Source organism: Brachycentrus maculatus, unplaced genomic scaffold (genome assembly GCF_059751285.1).
Source record: "Brachycentrus maculatus isolate JH-2025_06_01 unplaced genomic scaffold, ASM5975128v1 h1tg000049l, whole genome shotgun sequence".
Taxonomy (NCBI): domain Eukaryota; kingdom Metazoa; phylum Arthropoda; class Insecta; order Trichoptera; family Brachycentridae; genus Brachycentrus; species Brachycentrus maculatus.
The window spans coordinates 2,904,176-2,930,000 of record NW_028280803.1 but is presented as its reverse complement, the minus strand read 5'-3'; the positions used below and the strand labels follow the sequence as shown (position 1 = coordinate 2,930,000).

At 27.5% G+C, this 25,825-nt stretch overlaps 1 protein-coding gene across 1 annotated transcript in view; it reads right to left on the bottom strand.

Annotated features, from left to right (window-relative positions):
- The window catches only part of LOC148312225 (serine/threonine-protein phosphatase rdgC-like), a gene marked incomplete at its 3' end in the record, with an annotated part of 128,393 nt that overhangs the window by 29,560 nt on the left and 73,008 nt on the right, over nucleotides 1-25,825 (bottom strand). Inside the window, exons 4-6 of the mRNA XM_088277647.1 lie at nucleotides 16,745-16,872; nucleotides 5,609-5,702; nucleotides 3,353-3,501 (exon numbers count right to left, since the gene is read on the bottom strand). Coding sequence (XP_088133773.1) covers nucleotides 3,353-3,501; nucleotides 5,609-5,702; nucleotides 16,745-16,872 — 371 coding nt within the window. The remainder of the gene's footprint in view (nucleotides 1-3,352; nucleotides 3,502-5,608; nucleotides 5,703-16,744; nucleotides 16,873-25,825) is intronic.

The window sequence follows — 25,825 nt, the reverse complement described above, 5'->3', positions numbered from 1 at the left end:
CTTATTATCACACGTAGAGATATAAAAAAGTACTATGTTCAACATGTAAATTACATTTTTTAGTGTATGTTAAAATATGAAGAAAAAAAATCGTTAAAATTTAATATTATTTAATAAAGGTTTCTGCTTATAGTAACTTACTAATTTTAAACATAGATGCCGTCAAAGATATAACACAAGGAAGATGTCTTAAATCGAATCATAAATTAAACTTTTTAAATTTGTGGAGTAAAGTTGGCAATAATGGCTAGACTGATGTATGTTCACGTGTAAAAATTGATAACTTTAATCAGCTTATGACAGGCTGCAAGCCTTGTAAATGCTCAAACTTACATATCCTTTTTCATTCGTGTTGAGAAATCAAAAGATTATTTTTATTTGAATTTGATAATTGATAAGTCAAATTTAATACTGTATTAAAAAATGATTCATGATCATATAGAACGTATATATATATATATTTGGATGACGGAGCCTAAACTGATTTTGATTTATATTTATTCATTAAAAGTCGACTCGGTTTAGAAATATTTTAAAAGACAACTTCACGTAATGTATGTGCATAGGTATTGAAAGAGTAAAAATAATTTTAGAAAACAAATATAACTGTGGCAAAGGGCCAACAATCTGCAACCAACATGTGAATGACTACTATGTGGACCAGGGCTTGTTAATCTATTTTGCGGTAACAATTATTATATTTATTTTATTATTTTACCATATTTTACTATACTTTCAAAATTATGTGTTGATTTAAGTCATTTTAGTTGAATGAGGATGAATAACATATTTATGTTTACATTTAAAAATTATTTATTTACTATGAAAATACCAGAAATTATACTCTGGTTATTGAAAACATATTTACAACATTTTGAGTGTGTCCAAATACTTGTTAACAAATCTGAATTATCTCAAATTATTTGAGTTATAGTTATAGCCTCGTAAATGCCCAGACTTCCATATTCTTCTTAATCTTTGATTTGATGGTCAAAAATAATATGAAAAAATGTTTTCCCGTTTTATATTTATTTTAAAATTGTCATTATAATAAAACAACAACAAATCGTAATTTCCACATTCGTTTTATTTGACCTGTGACCGGGTTTTGTCGTTACCGTCATCATCATACTGGTGTTTACCAATAAGTGATGTCTAACCAGTTATTGATATTTCCGTAACGACTTCGGTTAAATAAAATAAAAGAGAATAAAATTTTCTAGTTTTTTTTTTGTTATATAAAATGTAGTTCCACCAAAGAATTTCAGTAAAAACATTTATCTAATTGAAATATTCGGTTTGAATAAATAAATTATTCCACCTACCAAAAAAAGTGTGTTTATATATATTTTTGTTTTTATATTATACAAAGTTCGTTCATTCTTCAGATACAATCAAAATATGATAAACTGTCAAATTCAAATTCAAATTATAAAAAATTACTTAAAGTCACAATATATCCATTTTTTATACGAATAGTTTAATTTTTCGTAGTGTAGGTGAAGTTAGAATATTGCACAAAAATACGAGCTTACATGTTATATATTAGTATTATGCAATAATTCATTTCAAGGTTTTTTTTTCAATATGTTTTTGCTACATACTCATACTTTTGTTTTGCAGCCGGTACAGATAATTCGTTAGTTCATGAGTGATCCGACCGATTAATACAAATCGTTTTTTCTTTTCTGTTTTCATTTTTGAATACAAAAATTTATCCTTTAAGTGTTATCGTGAGCCTCATGTTTAGAGCCATTGAATTTTTTTTTATTTAAAATAAGGAAAACATGATTACATATGAAACGAATAGTTTAAAGTTACATAAAAACTTTGTCATAACATCAAATTAACGATACGAAAATTTGTAAGTATCATTTACGAGCTGTAAATTTGAATGTGCAAATAAATACTATTTATTTGTTTATTTGTTAAATGAAATATTTTACAACTCACTCCATCAATATTTTTACACATGAAAATATTTAAAAATTAATTTAACGTGCAAAATACATCATTTACGAGCTGTAAATTTGAATGTGCAAATAAATACTATTTATTTGTTTATTTGTTAAATGAAATATTTTACAACTCACGCCATCAATATTTTTACACATGAAAATATTTTAAAATTAATTTTACGTGCAAAATACCATTCTCTTTGATTATATTACTTGTTTTCATATAATTTAAAAAGTTCATTTTAAATTGAAAAATATTTTTATAAATTATTATCAGAAAAAGGTTATACACTTGGTGCACATCGACAAAAATATTTTTTTACATATTTTTTTATAGATGAATAGGTTAGAAATATACCAAGATAATAAATATGATTTATTTCCAAAATTAGTATCTCAAATATCTTTTCGATGTGTTAATTAGTCACTTAAATTAAAATAAAAATTAAATTTCTTAAGAAACAATCTAACAGAAAACGAAAGTATTTTTGAAATGTTGTTTTATTTTTAATTACATTTCATGATTATTTTTAAGGTAAATTGTATTTTTATAATAGTTCAAACACAATACAACGTAAAAGACATCTGTGATTGATGGTGATAAGTATTGTTTTTTGTCACTCTTCAATTATACAACTTTTTAAAGTGATATCATTTTCAATCGTAAATAGAGTGGTGAATTGCAATATGTTATAAGTACTCACGTCAACCTATTCCTACCGGTGTTGGGTAGTCAGTACACAATAAAAAAATTAGCGATTTTAAATCGGAAAAATACGAACATTATGAATGTCCGCTAATCCCCTTAATTAATTCTAAATGGAATAAAAAAAATATTTAGATTTATTTGCTGAAAACATTAAAAAAAAAATCTAGCAATGCTCACGGAACAAGCATAGGTCTGCTCTAGTTGAAAACTCAAGAGCTACTGCCGACTGCCGCTAGCCGGAGGAAAAAAAAACACGACTGAGAATATTTAGCTTTGAGCTCCTCGCGCTTGCACAGTGCAAGTATACAAGAAAGAGGAGCGAATACAGTGTCACGCTTCCCTTTACTCTTTACGCGCTGTTTATACTCGAATTTGTTTCCGATATTCACAAAATATCTCCGATGTACCCGATAAATTATGATTATTATTATTGTTATTTTTAAATCAAGGCGTAAATATGTTATGGAGGAATACCTAAAATCTTAGCCATGTATTTATTATATTTATAGAGATATTGATGGTTATTAGAAGCAATGTGTACACGGTACACAACACTGGAAAGGGAGGGTTAGTCAGAAACGACAGGTCATAAACTATCTAATATCCAGGTTTTAATATTCCCACTTCAATAATTTGTTCACCATATATTTAACATATTGTATCTATGATATGTATTGAAAGATACCTTTTTCTTCCTGAATGTTTCTATGAGGATATCGAGATCTCTCCTTTGCAGTGGAAAGTTGATGTGAGGTCCTTTGTAGGATCTATCTGGTCCCGTTCCATCGTCCTCCACCTCATCTGATTCATCAGAAAAACGGACATCCATTGCGTCTGTAAATAAAGGACGTAAAAAGGGCTTTACTGAAGGGGGTTAGTAGCAAACTACCAAATGCAGGAAAATACACCAAAAAACCATTAGTTTAGTTCAGCGACTATTCCAGAATAGTGCTTAAAAATGGTATCAATTGAAGATTTAGGTCAAACACCACCCATGTCAAATACTGTTTTTTTGCAGTAGAAATCTAAATTCACATAAAACAAATAACAGCGTACGAGTATATTTCACACCTGATTTGAAGGGAAAATGATTTTTTCTTGAATGTTTTTCGCAGATACTTTGTGACACATTTTATAAACTTTATAAAATTAAACAACCTTTTTTTAACCACTTTTTTTATTATAAGTACACTTAAACCTACCGGTTTCGACAAGAACCTTGTCATCATCAGGGTTCATTAAATTCTCAAACATTAAAAACATTAATTATGAGTATTTTAATGTTTTAGAATTTAATAAACCCTGATGATGACAAGATTCTTGTCAAAATCGGTAGGTTAAAGTGTACTAATAATAAAAGTGGTTCAAACAAAGCTGGCTAATTTTATAAAGTAAATGATTTTATTCAAAATATTTCCTTTCTACCAGGCATCGACTACAAACAAAAATTAACGTCTTAACCACTTGGTCTAGATAAAATTTACCTTATTTTATTCAACGAAAAACAAATATTCATCATGTATTTTTTTAAAGTAGATACTAAAATATCGCGATGATACGGATCGATAACCGGTTTAAAACAAGAAGTAAAATATAGTTTTTTACAATACTTAATTAAAACATTTACATCTTACGTCATCAATGCTCTGTAATGTGATCTACAGAAACTTGGAATCTAAAAATGAAAACGTCTGATATAGATATGAACATATATAAGACGATGTCTTATAATTAAATTGAATTTTTTTAAATATTTGTTGTTTTTGGTCCTAAATCTTCAATTGATTGTCAAAAATATTTTAAAAAAATCTAATAAACTGCGAAGTATAATAAATAAAACCAGGCAAACATATCATTTTATATGCAGCTGTGAAGTATATGAATTCATTACTCTTATTATACATATTCAAAGCTCTACGTTTGCGATTTTCTATTTTATAACCTTTTACTTTATATCACTTGTGATTTTTGGCTTTTTTCTTCGAAACTGGTAAACATTACACATATTTAAATTTATTTCAAAGCTTCAGACAAAACAATTCAGAGAGACAAAGAATCAATCAAGATGATGTTAAGAAAATGTTATATTAAAAACGGTATTTTATTTATTAAGTAGCACTGATAAAATAAGTTTCATTATCAGTAACAATTTCAGACTATGAGAATAAAATATGTTCCACGAATAAATGGTCGAAACATAGAGACATTTTACAAAAAGCTTAATTAAAATTAAAATAATATGATTTTCCAATGAGCTTGTTAGAGTTAAGAGAGATACCACTTACAAAGTCATAATAACCTGAGTTTACAACGCCAAATAAATGGTATTTATTTCATTTATTACTTTTATGCCTCGAGCCTGTGTGTAAAAGCTTCTAGTCGTATAAAGCTCTTGTTAACTCTACTTGTATGAGAAGTTTTCTGACTACCGGTAATTTACTTCCGAGGAAGCCGGAAATACAGTTTGGAACAGCTCTCTACACAAACTACCAGAATGGATGATTCTCTGAAGTTATGGTAATATTGGTTCATATTTACACCAACATAAAATGATAAAAAACGCTGATTCAATTCATAGTATTGTTTTGAGACATACTTGTAAAAAACATGCGTTTAGCCATTTGAAAAATTTCATTGCACTAAAAATAATTCTTGGGAATCACGAAAAACATTTGTTCTGATTGGTATTAGTTTTTGAAAAAATAATAAATAAAAATGAATTTACATATGAGAGTGAGAATAATAATAAAAAAAAATTGGCACAGAATACTTCTTTTATGGAGGGTATTCGTTAAAAAGTAAAAAGTGACACCAATTATTGTTTTTTCTCAAAATAAAAAAATCTAATATATTATCATTGCATATTGATTTGATCGTGAACATGATCAGGAGTTGGAAGGCACTAAGGTAATTAAATTTGGAGATATGAGTATTATCTTACCCATGGATGAAGATCTGGAGGTCGCGCTTGAACCAGTAGCCTTGGAAGCTGTATCTGGCATATGCGTGAGTAGAGCGTTGAAGAAGTTGTATAACTGAAATAAAATAAAAATAAAACCTAAGATCTAAGCATTTTTACAGTATGGAGTGAAATGGATGAGAATGATTATTTTTTGTTTGTTAATATGTCCAATTAGGGATATTATTGGTCAAATTGCAAGTTTAATCATAAAAAGCCAGTGGGTCATCAAAACTTATAGGTATTACGAAAGTTTGCTAGGAGTATTAGGTAGTAAATTTCGCAACTGAGGGCAAGAGATTCACCTATAATCCACCTGGTCGAGTATTGTAACCAGAGTTGCCATTGTAGCATATCAATAAATATATAAAATAGATTGTTAAAAAAAATTGTGGCACTTTCCTGGTCACAAAATTGCGAACTGCTTTTTCCTCCACTCCTAAATAGGTGTTTTAGTAGCCGTAATTGTACAAATCTTAGTTGATACATCAAAATTACTATAAAAAAACCTCATCTTATTTTTCGTCTTCAAACCCTTACCCTCACCCTAATGGTGCATAGGGTACTGTATCGTATAAACGCAGTGAAATCTTTATCCGTTAACATAAGAAGGAAAGGTTATCAGCCCTCCACTTCACGTACCAATCCAGGGTAGTATTTAATAAATATTATAGTTAAAAAATCATTTATATTTATTGGACCCCCCCCTCTGGGAATCGAACCCATCACCTCCAGTACGATAGTCGAGCATGCTGACCATTACACTACGGAGCCGGACGAAAATCATCTTCAATACTAAGGAAATTATATATCCATATATACAAGCAATATATGGATTACATTATTAAGAACCAATAGTAAAGAAATAAGTATGAAAAATTACATTAACTGCAATTTAAAAAATAAATTTATATCATATTTCAATGTATAGAAATATTCTTACAAGATGCTTATTATATTACCTCTTATCGAAACAAATCCCAATCAAAGTGAGGGGTGAAATAAACCACAAGTGATTGTGTCTAAACAATTCCCGAGAGAATAAATTCCTGCTATAACTTTCGTTTTACTCGAGTACCAAAGTGTAGGAATTCTTTTGACAAACTTGGTTCAGAAAACATCCATCTCTAACTAAAATAATCAGATTTAATGCTTTGTACAAATAATAACCGATTCAATATCCCGAAGTAGGAAGTTTATTTATGTTGGAATAAGTTTAAGTACTCCACGTTTACTTTAGCCGAGTTACCGCACTGATATATTTCAAAGTGCGTAAGTGGAAAGTATTCGTGGCGTATAATAGGCGCAGGAGAGAAATGAAAAGATTATTCTCTTGAAATAACTTTAAAAAAGCACCAATTTTACGAAGCACCAATTTTGCGGTTTATCATTTTCAAACTTACAAAATAAAAGTGTTAAAATCACTTTACAGCAAAAAAATTCATTTCAAGCAAGACGAATTTTGTGTACAAACCATTTTGTTGATAAATATGAAATGACAGTTTTAATATTAATAAATTCAGCATAGATTTTTTGACGATAGTTTAAACTTAATAACTTACTATAACGCCGCTTCACCACAGGGCTAGACGGAGAGAATAGAACGGCATACCAATCTATCTTTGCAAACAATCTTGGCCTTTTTCACATTCATGCATCTCCTCATAAATATCCACCGAGTAAATCCATCGAGTAAAATACCTGACCATATTCAAGTATTTGAAATTCAAGTTCGTTCCAAGTTTTCCTCGGTCTGCCTCTGGTTCTATTACCAAGTACTTAATAATTTCTTCACTTATTTGATTCACATACTCAAACTATGTATCTCAACACGCCTTTCTTAATTTTATCGATAATATTTATCTCAGCCTTGCATTCTTTCCTTATATCAACCATTCGACTATCTATTAAAAACGTTTTTTATTTTGTGTTTTTATCCTGATATAATAATTAAAAAATCTTTTTGTTTGTACAAGTACTATCTGCCCTTTTATGTTGGTTGGAAGATATTGCTTTTTAGCAATCGATCCACCAACGTACATTTTTTTTTAACCAAAAATAAAATACATAAATTAACAAAATGAGGGAGAAAGAACTTGAACCATTTTTTTTCTGGAATGTTTTTCGCAGATACAAACTTTATAAAATGAAACGACTTTGTTTTTAACCACTTTTTTATCGGTATATTTTTTCTCCAAATGGATTTGACAAAAACCTTGTCATCATTAGGGTTAAACATGTACATGAGTACATGTTTAACCATGTTTAACCCTGATGATGACAAGGTTCTTGTCAAAATCGGTTGGAGAAAAAAATATATTCCAGTAAAAAAGTGGTTAAAAACAATGTTGTTTTATTTATTGAAATTATTTACTTACTGTTTTAAATATTCAGAATGAAAATCTGCACATTGAAAGTTTCTATTACGAATTACTTAAGTCATTCAAAAATATATTTTTGAAATTCAACATAAATAAAAGAGAAAACGTTAACATAATATGACTTATTTAGGATGAGATGAAAAATTCCTTAACAAACCCTTCATAATGCAATCAGCAAGTTTCGAGGAATTATCATTCCCGATTCATCATTCTTGCGCTTCAGTTCTCTTTTGTAAATTAATCAAAAAGAGGTCTCTCTTAAGAGACCAGCAATCGTGGGTTAGACATTAAATTTCTCTTAAGGGAAGACCTGAGATCGCTCACTACGGAGATAATTCAATTTATTATGAACTTGTCGTGAAGTTGAAGATGTACTTGAACCAAATTTGATGGGTTCAGGATAGAAATCGGGTAAGTGAAAAATATAAAAAAAGATTACATTAAAATTACGTCAATATTATGTAGTAAACATAAAAAGAGACATTACGTAATGAAAACACAATGATATATCTGATAGTCAGAAAAAATGCAATATATAATTTGTACATTCAATTTAATTTATTTTTTGTTAGGATGAAAGTAGGCTGGATGCATTCGAAATGCGATCACTTAGACTTTTGTGCAAAAAAAGCTTAAACGATAGATATAACCCGATTGGTTGAATAAGGAAAGAATGCAAGGTCGACATAATTTTTTTCAACAAATAAAAAATATAAATAGATGGTTTTGTCATGTATTGTAGAAGGACTGAATGGTTAAATAAATATTAAGAAAATGTAAAAATGAGTGTGTAAAAAAAAATTTTTGAAAGCAAATAAAAAAAAAGAGTAACTAATAGTTTTAACATTTAAAAGTGGACAGGTTAGGAGACGATTTAATTGGCGGGTATGTATGAGAAGATGGAAAATTGTGGCGCAGAAGATTTTTCAAGATCGTGATAAGTAGTTAGTTTTTTTAAAGATAATAATTATTTCGTGTTTCTACGTGGTATACAATTTCATTTCAATATTATTTCAATTAGCCTTGAGCAGCTTGTATTTGAAACTAGAAATCAATCTGTAGTAATTTTAGGAACAAACTTAAGCATCTGACTGAAATATGAGATAGAATGATAAAATTGAGACTAAAATCAGGTTCATACTAATACTCCCTATTAACAATTATTCGCCTACAAAAAAATGGATACATCTTTGTTTTTGTATTTTGACTCGTTTCTTTACAGCGTATTCAAAGTATATTTTACTTTTTTTTGCTTTATTAGAAGTTGATATGGAACATTCAATATGATCGAGTAGTTTGGTTTTAAAATATTAATTAATTATTAAAATCCACTATCGTCCCTTATATTCGTTTCCTCCTGAGCCCATACATTTCCTCCAATGATGATAAATGAAGGGTGAATCCTTTCCTCGGTTTAATTCGTCACTTTTGAAGCTCTTTGTCAAAATTAGGAATCATTATTTTCTGACAATAAATCACCAATTGTTTCAAGTTAATGAAAATTGGAAAACTAATGGTTCGGTCAATTTGTTCAAGCGGTAAATAACTTCAATGTATTTTGGAATGTCATTAAAAATAGAAAATATACTATTTTACCATTACTTTATGTATATATATATATATATATATATATATATATATATATATATATATATATATATAAACATATATATATATATATATATATAAATATATAAATATTCAATATATATATATATATATATATATATATATATATATATATATATATATATATATATATATATATATATATATATATATATATATATATATATATATATATATATATATATATATATATATATATATATATATTTATACATATAAATATATATATTTATAAATATATATATATATATATATATATATATATATATATATATATAAACATATATATATATATATATATATATATATATATATATATATATATATATATATATATATATATATATATACACATTTATATTTTTTTAATTTTTATAGCATATAAAACATATCATTTTTGGAATTCCATAAAGATAAAAACCATCTATGATATTCATTACTTTTTCATGAGTTATTTTTCACTTTCTTATTTATTTATTATTTTTAATTGTATAAAAAAATGTTGTAAAACATATATGGCTGACTAAGTATTGCACCCACCACTTAGTCAAGCTGGAATAAAGAGTTTTATTATTATTATTTTTTTACATTTTCATAGTCTACATTTAACAATTTATTAAAAAAAAATAAAAGTATTTATTTTATTTTAAACAAATTCATGCGTGTTTTAAATCCTTATTTACATTTTGAGGTATATTTTCATAAAAACTAATAAAATATATTCGAGTTTAATAAAAATATGATTTTACACGTATTTTATATATATATATATATATATATATATATATATATATATATATATATATATATATATATATATAAATATATAAATATTCAAATATATATATTTATATATATATATATATATATATATATATATATATATATATATATATATATATATGTATATATATATATATATATATATAAACATATATATATATATATATATATATATATATATATATATATATATATATATATATATATATATATATATATATATAAAACACATCATTTTTGGAATTCCATAAAGATCAAAACCATCTATGATATTCATTACTTTTTCATGAGTTATTTTTCACTTTTTTATTTATTTATTATTTTTAATTGTATAAAAAAATGTTGTAAAACATATATGGCTGACTAAGTATTGCACCCACCACTTAGTCAAGCTGGAATAAAGAGTTTTATTATTATTATTTTTTTTACATTTTCATAGTCTACATTTAACAATTTATTAAAAAAAAATAAAAGTATTTATTTTATTTTAAACAAATTCATGCGTGTTTTAAATCCTTATTTACATTTTGAGGTATATTTTCATAAAAACCAATAAAATATATTCGAGTTTAATAAAAATATGATTTTACACGTCCATTCAAAGTCTTTGAGATAATCAAGTTTGTGCTATTGTAGATATTGTTGTCGTAAGCCTGACATTTCCATTTCACCTCTAGCAGTGTCCCAAAGGATTACCGATAAAGTTATCCTCGCACATAAACTGTGTATCTCTAGTATCAAATCAATTGTTCAATCCCGGGGTGGAGGAACAGGATATATTATCAAGATCTTCTCAGACATCATTTCTTGGAAATTCAAACTTTGATAAATCCACATGCTTTCATACATATATGCGGTATTTCATTACATACACATAAAAAAAAATCACACATTCCTTATAATTTAACTCTTTCTAATTCACTCCTGTTTTATTTAACAATGCTCGAGTAGCAATAAAAACTATAAAAACCTGTGAAACCGCAATGCAATAGAAAAGAGAAAATGATAAGTGACACAAGGGATCAAAAGCGCACTGTCCACAATGACCAATGTTAAGTTTTTCATGCTTTGTTATTTCATCCAACAGATGGTGCAGCCATTGTGTTTGGAAAATCTATTTGAAAACATGTTTTAACCTATTATAGGTACATATAAAAATATATTGGAATTCGAATACTTGTTTCAACGTTTCAAAGAAATTGATGAAATACTTTGGGTGATGTAAGATTTCGTACAAACGAAAATTTACAAAAAAAAACGTCACGCCGCTTTTTCGAAAAGATAAGGAGAGAGAATATAAAGCCACACAAATATATCTTTGCAAATTAACTTCGCCTCTTTCGCAGTCATATATCTCTTCTTGAATATTCGTCGATTATTCCGACTCTTCCGACCTGACTGCATTTAAGTACTCAAAATACTCGATCATGCCAAGTTTTCTTCGGTCTTTCTCTGCTCATATTACCAACCACATTCGCCTTAGTTTTTTTTAGATTGAATATATTTATAAATTGAATTTTACAAAATTAATGTATAAATATATTTACAGATCAAATTTTCACTCCAAATACGGAAATTAATATCCAGAAGATTCCTACGTAACTATGTCAGATGTAAAATCAAAATTAGGGAAGTTGAGAAGGGTTTCGAAGTGTTAAACCTTAGGAATTAATACATTGAACTCACTACATTTGTGTTATACATATTACAAACATAAGTATATTATATACCTTAATACGGAATATGGAATACGGATTATCCGGAATATATATTTTTAAACCATCGAACAAACGATTTGAAACCTTATTACTTTTGATTTCTCAAGTTAATATATTAATTTAGTTGATTTTAAATCCATTGAATAGATATACTTATCTAAATTTTTTTCGTCTGATACAACTTCGTTAAGCCATTGAACTTCGTTAGATAACAACAAATGTATATTTATTTATTTTTATTTGTATCACCCGTTTATGATTATCTTAACAATTCCTAAAAAAATTAATCGAAATATCTAAATTCTAGATATCAATTAATAACAATTCTTAAATGTTTGTATTTACCTCCTATAGACAATCGACATCAAAAAAATTATATGGATAATATGTATTTTATACAAAAATATACAATCCTAGTATATCATTTAACGTTGTTATCTAAATGATGTTTTAAATTATTTATTTATTTTTAATTTTTATTTCTGGCAGACAGAAGATCAAAAACAAACAAAAAAAACTTTATATAATCGTTTTTTAAAGCAAATTCACCTTAGTTTGACCATTGTAGTAATACATCAGTGATTCAGCTTTTTTACACATTATTAGTAGTTTAAGTGATTTTTCAGGTGGGAGAAGTTCACAACACATTTCTTTAATCTGGTGCTGAGTGGATATTGTGGATTTACATAGTTGAATTAACACAAAATTAACATAACAATGCCTGGAACAGTTGAGAAATTTAATGTGTTTTTGTAATGAATAAAAATTCAGACAATTTAAGCATTTGTATTATTTGTGGTAATATTTATAATTAAGCAAGTTAAAATAGCTACTTTAAAATCGCGCCTTTGAAATACGTATTATTATGGAAGTTTTTAATCGTGGATAGCAATTATACTATGAAAGTTATTGATGTGGATAGTAATATTAATAAGCAAACAATGAAATGATTTTTATATACAAATTATTAACTTGTTACCTTAAATTGTTTATTAAAACAAAAAATATGTGTTTTTTATTAGTTTGTATTTTTAATGTTTTAAATGTACAATCGTTTTTAGTGTATTTTTAAAAAAAATTTGAAACGAAATGTTTTGATTGTCATACACGCGCTTGTTGTATTATTACTTTTTTTTTAAATATAATGTGAGTTATTTTCAGAATGATACATATAAACATATATACTATGTATTTATGACACAACTTAAAAAAATAAAAATAAACATGAATTTTTATAAAATAAAAAAAAAATCATTTATCGTAACCATACCAACTTATTTTTTTCTGGTTTGTATTTTTTTACAGTTTTCTAAACGTCTCTATTGATTTACAAATAATAAAAAAATAAAACAATAAAAAATAAATTTATATCCTTCTTTGTGCCATCCATTCGAAAATGCGATAAAATACTGATTTAACGGAAGACATTCCAAAGAACCTTTTTATAATAACCTTTATATAATACTACATAATAGTGATACAAAGGATAACATTATCACGTTAGGTGTAGAGGACACAATCAAGAGGTTTATCAGCGAACAAACGGAATTTCTAAAGAAAGGACACGTTCGTATCGTGTCCAATTTTCTTCTTTATGAAGACCCCGAAGGGTTGCCATAATGCTATTTTCCCTCCCCACTTATCCTATATAACCTTTCGCCTTATTCTGTGTTGCAGAGCATGGTACACATTTACCAAAAATTCACTTAGGTGGAAAATTATCTTATCATTGGGGACGATATTCCAACATTTCAAGTTATGCTATTCAATGCCAGTATCAATATAAAGATGTTTAGGCATTAAAATGTTAACAAAAATAAATATTTTTTTTTGATTTGGCCTTTACATTATAGAGAAATAAAATGGTTTATATATTAAAAAAAAATATACACTTGTATAAAACCATGTTTTGGGTTTATAAATGTTAGAGATATCATATTCAACACCTTCAAACGAATTTTTGTATCATTTAATTTGGTTTGTGTATTCACCTTTATTTAAAAGTAATTATCAAAAAATATATTTTCTATCATTTCTTTTCTAATATTACTTTTAACTAATTTTCTACAGTAGATTTTTTTTGTAATGAAGCAATTATTACAATGAAAATATTGTTTATTAATTTGGTATTAACATTGCGGAATAATGTGATGACTTAAATATACAAATAAAACACTCGTGTAAGGCCACTTTCAAGGTTATTAATGATAATAACGACTAGTTTTGAGAACTTCAAATGTCCTCAACAACTTGTAAATATACAAAGTTTTTACATTTACATGTTGTACATTACAACATCAGAACTAGTCATGTTTACATTAGCTAACTCAAATGTAATATTATAGAAGTGTTGAGTTTCATTTCTATGTATATTTAAAAAAATATATTTTAAAAATACAGTAAAACATGTTGTTTTACAAAAAAAAGCATCTAGAAAAAGAAAATTCACGAAAGAAATATTTTAATTTATTATTTTCTATATACAAACTATTTTTACAAAATGATTCTGATCTCTGCTTAAAATAAATTATGCGAAATATTCAGTGCTTCTATAACAAAATATTTTGTGTCTTTAACCCGTGTTATTATTGATACATGAATATTTTATATATTTCAAAATCTGAATCATTGTGTATGGTTTGGCGTATTAAAAAAAAAACTGATACCGAAGTAACGCTATTTCAGAATAACCCAATGGTAAAAAAGTGTGAGTTTAGTTTACGCCTTTATAGGTAAAACTGAACGAGATCCTAGACAGAAGTTTTATGTCTTTACGTATATCTTTATTACAGGACCTCGGGTCAGGCCACAGGCCATATAGCCTAACGTTCTGGCGAGTAGGCATTCTACCCTATCCCAATACGTCAGCCATAAGGGTAGGAATGAAACATTGCAATTTAAAAGTGGATCACAAAGAGGTGATTTAGAAGAAATATGTTTAATGGCAGTTTTTTTTTATACGAATTGGGGTCCTGTCCTTTAATCTAAATGACTATAGTTTTTATGTTTTTGCTATATAAGTCTTCCCTAGATTATTTAAATCTTAAAAAAATACTAGTTAATGAGGACATCTTTGTTATCGAAACAAGTCGTGTTCACAATAATAAACTATAAGTGGTCTTATACAAGTGTTCTATTCTAAATTAAAATCATCATGTTATTTCACAAAGTTAATGCCAAATCAATGTGTTATAATATAAAGTATAACATTATCAATGGTAATAATATAATGTGTAGTAAAAGTGCTTGTGGTTTTATCATTCGAATAATACAAATATAATTACATTAACGGCTTCGACATTGACAAACCTTTGTGGATTAAATGTTCTCATAAATGTAAAATAATTTTAAAAATTTTCACGTTGATAATATTTTGTGTTATGAAATTAATTTAATAAAATAGGCTCTTATCGCCACATATGTGTTTTCAGATCCCAAGTAAATAACATTTTCATTCTCAATATTTTGAATGAATCCACATTTTTGTACACTAATGCTGGATTAACTGTGCCTAAAAATGTTTGAATAAATACCTCCTGTGTGGAATAAATCAAGCATTTGCTAAAAAAAACATAATGAAATATGAAACCGATTTATAAAAATTCAAATTTATTTTTAAATATTTTCAGGTGTTTTCTAGTACGTGAAAAAATTTTGAGAAAAAAAAGTTTTTCATAAGTCTAGGATTTCAGGAAAATTAATTAATTAATTAATTAATTCAACCATATATATCCGCCTCCGTAGTGTAATGGTCAGCACGCTCGGCTACCGTTCTGGAGGTCCCGGGTTCGATTCCCAAGGGGGGTAAAAATAAATATAAGTGATTTTTTCACTGTAATATTTATTCAATATTACCCTGGACTGGTACCTGAAGCGGAGGGCTGATCACCTTTCCTTCATGTGTAAACCATCAAGATAACACTGCGTTTATATGACGCAGTGCCCTATGCACCAATGGGGTGCGGATAAGGGTTTTATTATTATTATTATTATATATATATCACCTACCATATTTTACTCGAAAGGAACGAATGATTTTAGTTGGAGCACACATACAACTTTTTGAAATTTGAGCAGTAAACCATGTAAATACCCAAACTTTCATGTTCCCATCTCAAAACGCTTATTCATATATGTTGCGCATCTTAACATTTTCAGAGATATGAAAAAAAATCATCTTACATTGGATATGAATTTAAAAATGTAAATGAATAGAGATTTTATACAAATCTTAGGTAAACTGTTGTTTCTCGTTGAGAAATTGAATATATATTTGTTTCTATATTTCTAGTTTTTAAAGTTAGAAATTTCGTTTAAAAAAACAAAATTAGTTGCTTTATTTTGATATCTCACCATAGATGAAGAAGAATATGGAAGTCTGGTCTTTCATCAATGTTGAGATGTCAAAAAATAATGTAAAAAATAACTCCTAATTGGAGATAATCTATCGTTTGATTTCGAACTCTTCAATTCTAGTTCTGGATTAAATGGCGTATACAAAATAATAGGAGGTTTTACAAACGAAAATTTAAAAAATGTATATATTTTTAAATATATTATATAAATGAATGAATATTAAAAATATTTATTTTAAATTTTTTAGGTACCTTGACTTGATCTTGTTCGCCTGCATACTCAATGCTCTGGAAAATAGTCCACGTGTATCTCCTGCGCACCTCCATCCGCGCAAGGTACCTTCTGTACCAGCGCTGAATCAAAATGGCCGCTTTCATGGCTGAAACAAATAAGAGAAACTGTTGAAATACATCATAATTAAGTAATTAAAGCTATGATCTACCATACAAAAATATGTTATAATGAAAAACTTTGACTTTAGCGACTATTTAGATTTATTATAAATCAATCCGTTTTATAATACAAAATTATTAATTTGGCTTCGAACTTATGAAGCAACAATATTAATACTAACAGAACTACAGACTACGTATCGCTCACTCCTTTCAACAACGTCAAAAGATATAAAAACTTGATTTTTCTGGATATCGTTTTTAAAGTTTTAAAATAAAATAAAATGTATTAAAAATATATATCAAGGCATTTATAGAACTTTTTACTGTCCAACAGATCTTTTTAGGTAAAACCTGAATGTTTTTTCTACATTTAAAAAATATTAAGTAAATAAAAAAATATTAAACAATACCTTTTCTTCAAAATGCAAAACAACACATTCTGCCCTGTAGCGGGTAAATATTAAGTTTAAAATATGTCGCTTTTGCTGGGATATACTACATTTTCTGGGCATTCCAAAAACATGCAAAACTCTTAATTGGGGTTTTTTAATATATGACGTTATTGGAAGGAGGGGGCATATAATGTATCTACACCGTTCGCTCATCAAAATGTCAAGCCAGTAGTTGCGTGAATAACATGTGTATCTAATTCAAGAACTTTGTGGTACCTTCCTGACATCCGCTGGTAATTGGCATATGAACTATACTTAATCTAATCGGATGGCTAAAGTAATTATAATTCAATTCATAATAATATATAAAAGAAATATATATATATAGATACAGAGTGGTTTTATCTATACGTTTTTAGAAAAAGAATCTGTAAAAAATCTTAAAAAAACAACTTTACATTCCTCAACATATCGAGAAAAATATGTAATAAAAATATTTCTCTCACCTTTACATTGTTAATCACGTTACAATATTTATTATTTGTTCCTTATCAAAACATAATCTTGGATTACCTTAATTTTGATAGTTTTTTCTTGGTTTTTCCATTTTTTTAACTGTTATTTTTTTTATATTTCTTAATTTTCCAAATAATTCTCTGTTCTAAAATTAATGCATTTAACCATATACCATATGATGAATTGTTATAAAAAAAAATGTAATATAGCAGTCTATAACTTATATGGGATTTTTTGTTTATATTTTATAAAAAACTTTTATTAACTAATCAATGTCCGAGTAGGTCCTTTATTGTTATAAAAACTTATAACATATTAATTTAATCATTTAAAATTCTTCTTATTTACGAATTAAATGCTTTTAAAGGGATGAATTTGGTGATAATATATTTATAATTATACTGCAGAATACAAGAATATGTAAAATAAACATATTAATAATACAATTTTCCCACCGACTCCTCTTTGCTCTGTTTTATCATTGGGTATAATTTATTACGGCAATTGTCTTCTAGTTATGATTAATATATTCACATCTGGCACTGTCTGCGCTGTATAATCTGTATACATATATAACATGGTGTTCCTTTTTTATTAAGAAAATTGAATTAAATGACATTTTTGATGTTTTTCATTTGAAGACAAGACAATATTGCAAGGTAATTAAGAATAAGGTTGGAAATAGGTATTATTTTCAATGTTTTAAAAATGATTTTTTTTAACTGTTTTGTATTTTCTACCGTAATATGAACCGTTATTTAATTAAAGAGAAATTAAGTCAATTAATAAAATGTTAATTCTTTGTAAGCCGATCTTAAGGTGAAATTTTTTTAAAAATTTCACAGAAATTCATAACTATTATTATTACATATTTGCCCCAAATGTAAAAGTCAAATGCTTTATTTAAGATTTTTGTTTTAATTCCCAAATCCGAAAAAAACGACTAAATATAAGATGATTTTATCACAGTTATGTATATAATTTCGTATTGTTACAAATTACGTGTGTTATCAAGTAGAATATAATTATTTTGCTTCAAATGGGGATTTTTCGTATAAATTCGTATATATCATAAAAAATTCATATCTTTTCAGAACACCTTTTACTTGGGTTTATTCCATGGTCCAATTTATTAGGATTCCAGTACAATGTAAGAAAAAGGTATCCTTGTTGAAATCATAATAATTTATATTAACAAAAACACAGCACAGATCTTATGCACATAAATGATTACACCAATTATTTAAAGTGTAATTTTATGAGATTAGTAAAAAAGATTTATAATTGATTTTATAGTATTTTGATGAAATCCTTTTCATGATTTCATATGCTTTGGGTTGATTGAAGCTTGTACCAACCGTGTTCATTTATTATTTTATAGACAGAATTAAGTGTCAAACGAATATGAAGAATAGTTCAGTTTATACTTCTACTTTTTGCTGTAAATAAAAATTTTGTAAAAATTTCAAAACCACAAAAAAATTTAGTAAATGTCCTCATTACTTTAAAAACCATAAATATTTTTTTTTAAGTGAGAAAAAAGTCATTAAATATTTGGGGTTTATGAATTTTATAAAAAAACTTTAAAAATTAACATCATTGAGTCAGAACGAGTATTTTAAATAGATTTATAAACAAAAAATAATAAAATCCGGAATCCAATATTACGAGTATATTTAAAAATAATAATTTTGAAGTAAAATTTCAAACCTTCCAAACTTCTGCTTTATAAACTTGAATTCAATCAATGTGGAAATACATCCATATAATTTTAATACTTGAGGAAATTTCACAGATCCCAGTAATATAATAGAGTACGTTAAATATGTTATAAGGTAAACCATACGGTTCAGTGATTCTGTTGACATTTCGAGTGTAATACGAGAATGTTCATGAATGCGTATGAGATCACTTCATGTAATGCATTACGAAATGCAACTTTAAACTAAACTTTCTTACTTCACTAAACTGGATGAGAAATTTGAAATATGGTAGAACGGTAAGTTAAATAATTTAATTCATTGAAATCAACTCGCCATCACTTGGATCCATTGGTGAGTGTAATGTAAATATAAGTTTTTATTTTAAATATGTAATTCATTCAAACCCTTATCTGCACCCAATGGTGCATAGGGCACTGCTTCATATAAACGCAGTGTTATCTTGATCGTTAACACTCGAACGAAAGGTGATCAGCTCTCCGCTTCCGGTACCAGTCCAAGGTAATATTAAATAAATATCATAGTGGAAAAATCACTTATATTTATCTGACCCCCCCTGGGAATTTAACCCGGGACCTCCAGTACCATAGCCTAGCGTGTTGACCATTAGACTACGGAGGCGAACCTAAATATGTAACCAAAACTAAAATGTAAAACTTATTAAAAAAAAGAGTTAATATGAATACCATGTTAAAATACTAATACGTAAGGATACTTTTATATATTAATTCAACAGTTCTTTACATCTAATTTATTTATGTAATAAAAATGTTGGGTAGATTTTTTTTGTATTTGAAAATGGTGTATTTTTCATGTCCTATTAAAATTCATGTGCTTCACGTATTGTACGACATTTAGAACTCGTCAGTATTTACAACGATGTTTAAGAAATACATTAGAGCTATATGATCTCAATTGTTTTTTAGTGGTCTTGATAAAGACAAAAACGTTTTTATTTACCATTCCTAATGTAAAGAAAATTTACAATGCATAAATAAAAAAGTAGATTAAGGTTTTATTGCGAATTCTTTTACATGTTTTTATTCCTCGCTTACATGGTTGTTTGTACAACAAAGCGTTTTTCTTTAAAGAATAAATATTATAATACATCAAAATAATTCATTCTCCTTCCTTCATTTCAGTTTTGTTTCTATTGTGAGAGGAAACGGAAGAAACGAAACGAATTCACCACGCACATGGTTTATGCTTATCTTCATTGTTATGTGATACTATCGCGGGGCAAAACGAATGAAAACTTTATTCATGAGATGTTTGGGTAAGGAGATTGTCATCTCTTAATAAGAAATTTCCAGAACTCCTCTCTGATAGGGCTTAATAGATAAAACATTAAAATCCTCAAAATGATTCTGTAACACAGAAATAATGATAAACTAGCGACCAATTTTACAATGATTTATTAACCTCCCGCCAACGTAACCACACTTTAATCGCTACACCAACAAAAACTTTTAACGAATTAACAAAACAATTATATGCTAAGATTTCAGTTTTATTGGTGAAACTGTATTTTATATAATATTTAATTTAAAGTTCTTTCCGTCAATTTTTTATTTGACCAGTGACCTGAATCGCTGAAAAAAAAACAATGGTTTGTATTTTTAATAAAAAAGTTACAATAACCAAAATATTTACTTAAAATACAAAAGACCGGAGTTTAACCAAAATTATCCTAAAATGGTACCAAACATCATAACGGATGTTTGAAAAAAATATATTAATATTGGCCCTAATCCTCACGAAATACAATTTAACACAAAAACCTTTGACGAGATTTTCCTAGAATTTTCTTCAACTTTTTGTGAGCGAGGTTTTCGAACAAAACAAATAAGTCACAAAGCACAAAATGAAACCAAAAAGATGTTGAAACACCAACCAAGAAATTTGTTAAGTTTCAGTGTAGGTACATTATGAACTCTCTTGAATTCATCAGATGTTTTTTTTTTACATAAAAGTTTTTTTTTTAACAATGGTTAAAACTTAGCTTTAAGAACATTGACGGAGTCATTGAAACAAGTTAAAAGTTCATTTTAAGAAATCAATTATTTTCTACCCGCACTTTCTGACTTCAATCAGCTTTAAATTTCGTATAAGCAGTTTTGAGACAAAATTTAGAAAATTCAGTAGCACACAATACAAAGAGCGTTTCTCTTTACTTTGACCTAAATGATATAGCATCGTATATTTAGCTCAGGTTAGTTAAAAAAAAGGGATTACGCTTAGAATTTTTGTTCTTGTTTTATTTGGTAAATACCACTATTTCTTAAAATCTATTGTGATATGTGTTTAGTTGCATTCCGCGTTATTATCGAACGAAAGGAAAAAATTAAAGAGTTTACCACAAAAGCTATTGCCGAAACAATCGATGAAAGAAGATTATGTCCATTTATAAAAAAAGCTCAATAAAATGTTCGATAGAGCGCAGAGTGCATCAAATGCTAGAAACCTTTTTACATAACCGTTAACACGTCGTAGAGATCGAATCAACTAATTAAGAGTTTCTTAAAATGAAGAGCCCATATTGGCTCCACGAATTATTGTTCATTTGCATTAAAAATATGACGTGGAATTTCTCAAAAATTAATGAAAAGGATCCAAAACTCAAAGAAAAAGAATATAAAAAGGAAATAAACTATTAAAAATAACAAAAATTATAATTTTTAAAATTATTAATCACAATCAAGTGTAAACCATTTTCTCGTACTTCTAAAACTGTAAATTACTTCAATAAAAAAAAATCTCATAATTTTCGAGATACGATTCAAATGAATTATTTAACATGTTTACAAATTTTCACAAATCTGGATTATCTTCAACTAGGAGTTATTTTTTACATCTCTTGAAGAAGAATATGGAAGTATAGGCATTTACAGGGCTTACGACCGTCATAGGCTGGTTTATGTCGTAATCCAGCCTATGACGGTCGTAAGCCCTATAAATACCCAGATTTCCATAGTCTTCTTCATCTTTGTTGAGATGTCAAAAATAATGTATTTTACATACATTTAAAACTTAATTATATCAATCATGATCCGTCGTAAGATAGTATAATATTAATAGGATAAATTAATTTAATTACTTATCATTAATTTGCCAACTAAGCCTGACTGATTCAGTGATCCCAAAACACTCGTGCGATATTGCTTGAGGTTTATCCCAAAGTTTCTGAGTCTGAATAGACAAAACTCAGTCACACGTTAATATTGCAAATAAATAGCTTATCTATCACACAGATGGTATTCCCTTTATACATCAATGTAGCGCAATTTAAGACATTTTGCAAGTGCTTTATTCTCACTTCAGTGTCTCAATGGTTAGTGTATTTTATGAAACAAATTAATAAAAAGCAAAACATAATTGTTTTGGTACTGCGGCAATTCCTAGTATTTTAAATTTGTAAAAAAACTTGTATATACGAGTAAAATATATCCATTAAATATTGATTAAGATTTTATGTTTTTTTAAGGTCTATGAATTTAATCAATATATGGAAGCATGGTGTTGCCAAGATAAAAGTAGACTGAATGCAGTCGTAATGTGATTTCTCAGATATGTGTGGCAACGATGGATGGAGGAGAAAGTATTCGCTAAAATAAGCAGATGAAGACTGAAGAAAATTTCTCATGATCAAGTATTTATTAAGTTCATTTATTTGAAAGTGGTTAGGTCAGGATTGCAAATAATACGCGTTTACGTATGAGGAGATGCATGAATGTGCAAAAGGCGAAGATTGTTTGCAAAGACAGATACGTGTGTCTTTTTTTTCTCGCAACCTACCTCTGGTGGGAGCGGAATGATATTTATTTAGTTAGTTAGCTTTTTAATCGAATCGAAAGCTTGCATATTCATAACATCAGCTTCAAACTTTAAAACAAGGTAAATATCGATACATAATATAAAAATTGAAGCATCTGGAAAACCTTTGTTTACATTAATATGTGTCTGCTTTTTTATTTATTTTTATTTTATTTTATAGACACATCCTAGGATTCAAGATTTTATAATATTTGGATTGATCAGATTGCAATTATTATTTGCTTCTAAAATAGCTCACTATTCTTACTCAATAACATTCATTTTTAAAAATAAATTTAACGCAATAAAACAAAATATTTTCGTGTCAGATAACATTTAAAACATAACTGTTTTTCATGTGATGACATGATCTAACCGAGTTGTAAGGATTCTAGTTATTCTAAAGACGATTCGGCTTTTATTGCTGGAAGAATTCAAGTTCTCTTATTTACTGTTGACTGTATAAATATATATAAATGAACATAGCTTTTAGGGAATTCAAAATGGCGATCACTAAGTGACGTCCCAAATCGTGTTCCTGCAACTCGTAAAAGCTCTTCCTTGTTCTAGTTTAGGAAACTTGAAATCTTGTACGATGGGCACTAACGTACAAATCGTCTGTTGAAGCTGGTTTTTCATTACAATAGGTTTCATCCCCATAGAAAATTCAGGAAAATATATTTTTAAATAAGTATAATCTAATTTATCCAATATACTTAATCGAAATCAAAATACCAAATTGAAAAAATATATATTAAACTAGAGTTTACTTTAAAAATTTATGAAAACTTTTGTTTTGTTAAATCAAATTATAGCCATTTCGCTTAGCGAGGAAATTGTAAAATTTTGCAAAATTCTCTCATTTAATATTTGTATTAACGTACGTACCAACGTTGTTTAATAAATGTGAAAATCAAAACATCCATGATAAGTTTTTTTTTAAATAGAGTTGTTTTTACTATGTTATTTGTTAAACTAATTTAACAGGTGAGCAGTAATAATTACAATAAACATATTGATTTAATGATGATATATGATTTTAATCCTGAAAGTCAGAGCTGTATATATCAATTAAGGAAATGTGCGCTGTGCTAATTTCTGATTACCCTTCTAGCATGCTTACAAACATAACGAGATAAATAATTAAATCATCCGTTTATTTTAGGAAAAGATTCGAAATATGTTGATACGTACATTGCCGTGTATTTTCACATTGTGTAAAGTATCCCTTAACTTTAGCAAATTATAAGTTCACATCGCTCTGAAACTTTCGAGAAGTTGGACCGAGTAAACAATAACTCCATTTAAAAGGTCGTACGTTCACCGTGATAAATTGTTCTCCACTGATTCTTATCCTGAATAATGGTTTTCATATTATAATTACTTACTTTCAGTTTATTTTCCAATCAATTTATTATAAAAATAAATGAAAAGCGACTTAGGAAAAAACCAGTAAGTGGGTACCAAAACTTTGTGGGAAAATTCTTGAATCCCATTTATTATATCTTTGGTTGAGTTTTGGATTTTAAAACCCTTAAACATATTGGTAAAGCGATTTCGTAAGTACTTTTTGCTTTACCTTTTTCTGCATTATCTTACTTTATAAAAGATATTTAATATACCGCGATGTTAAATTCAAAGTGCAGCACGTAATCTCATAAGCTTTCCATAAAGCAAAGAGCTATTTGAGTTAAAGAAGCTTTCTGCGCAAAAGCTTTTATTAAATTGACTTTCTTTCCCATTTCCACAGAGTGCGATTTCACAGATTTTGGTGGCTTAACGTAATTAATTTAATTATAAGCTAAAGTATGTTTAAAAATGCTCAAATTGGTTAAAATAACTTTGTGGAAAGAAAATAATTTAAACCTGATTTGATTTTATTCATTATTTTATTCGACAGTTACTACGTGGAAATATTTTGTCCGCCTCCGCAGTCTAATAGTCACCACGCTCAACTACCGTTCTGGAGGTCCCGGGTTTGATTCCTGGGAGGGCCAAATAAATATGAGTAATTTTTTCCCTCCAAAATTTATTCAATATTACCCTGGACTGGTACCTGAAGCGGAGGGCTGATGCCCTTGCCTTCGTGTGTTAACGATTAAGATAACACTGCGTTTATATGATGCAGTACCCTTTGGTATCGGCATTAACTTTGTGGAATGACATTTTGATAATTTAAAAAAAATGAACACTTGTATCATACCAATTATTGAGTTTATTTTTTTTTTACACACGACAAGTTTCGAAAACTACAGTTGTTATTATCGACAGAGGATTACAAAAATAAAACAAAAATAAATAAAATTTTCACCCGTTGATGAAAACAACTGTGGTTTTCGAAACTAGTCATGCGTTACGAAATAAAACTCAATAAGTGGTATTATACAGTTGTATAAATTTTAAGAATTCAAGAAAACGTTGTATATACTTATATTGATTCTTTTTTACTAGCACTACATCTTACTGCAAAAAGTTTTGACATTTGAATAAGAAAA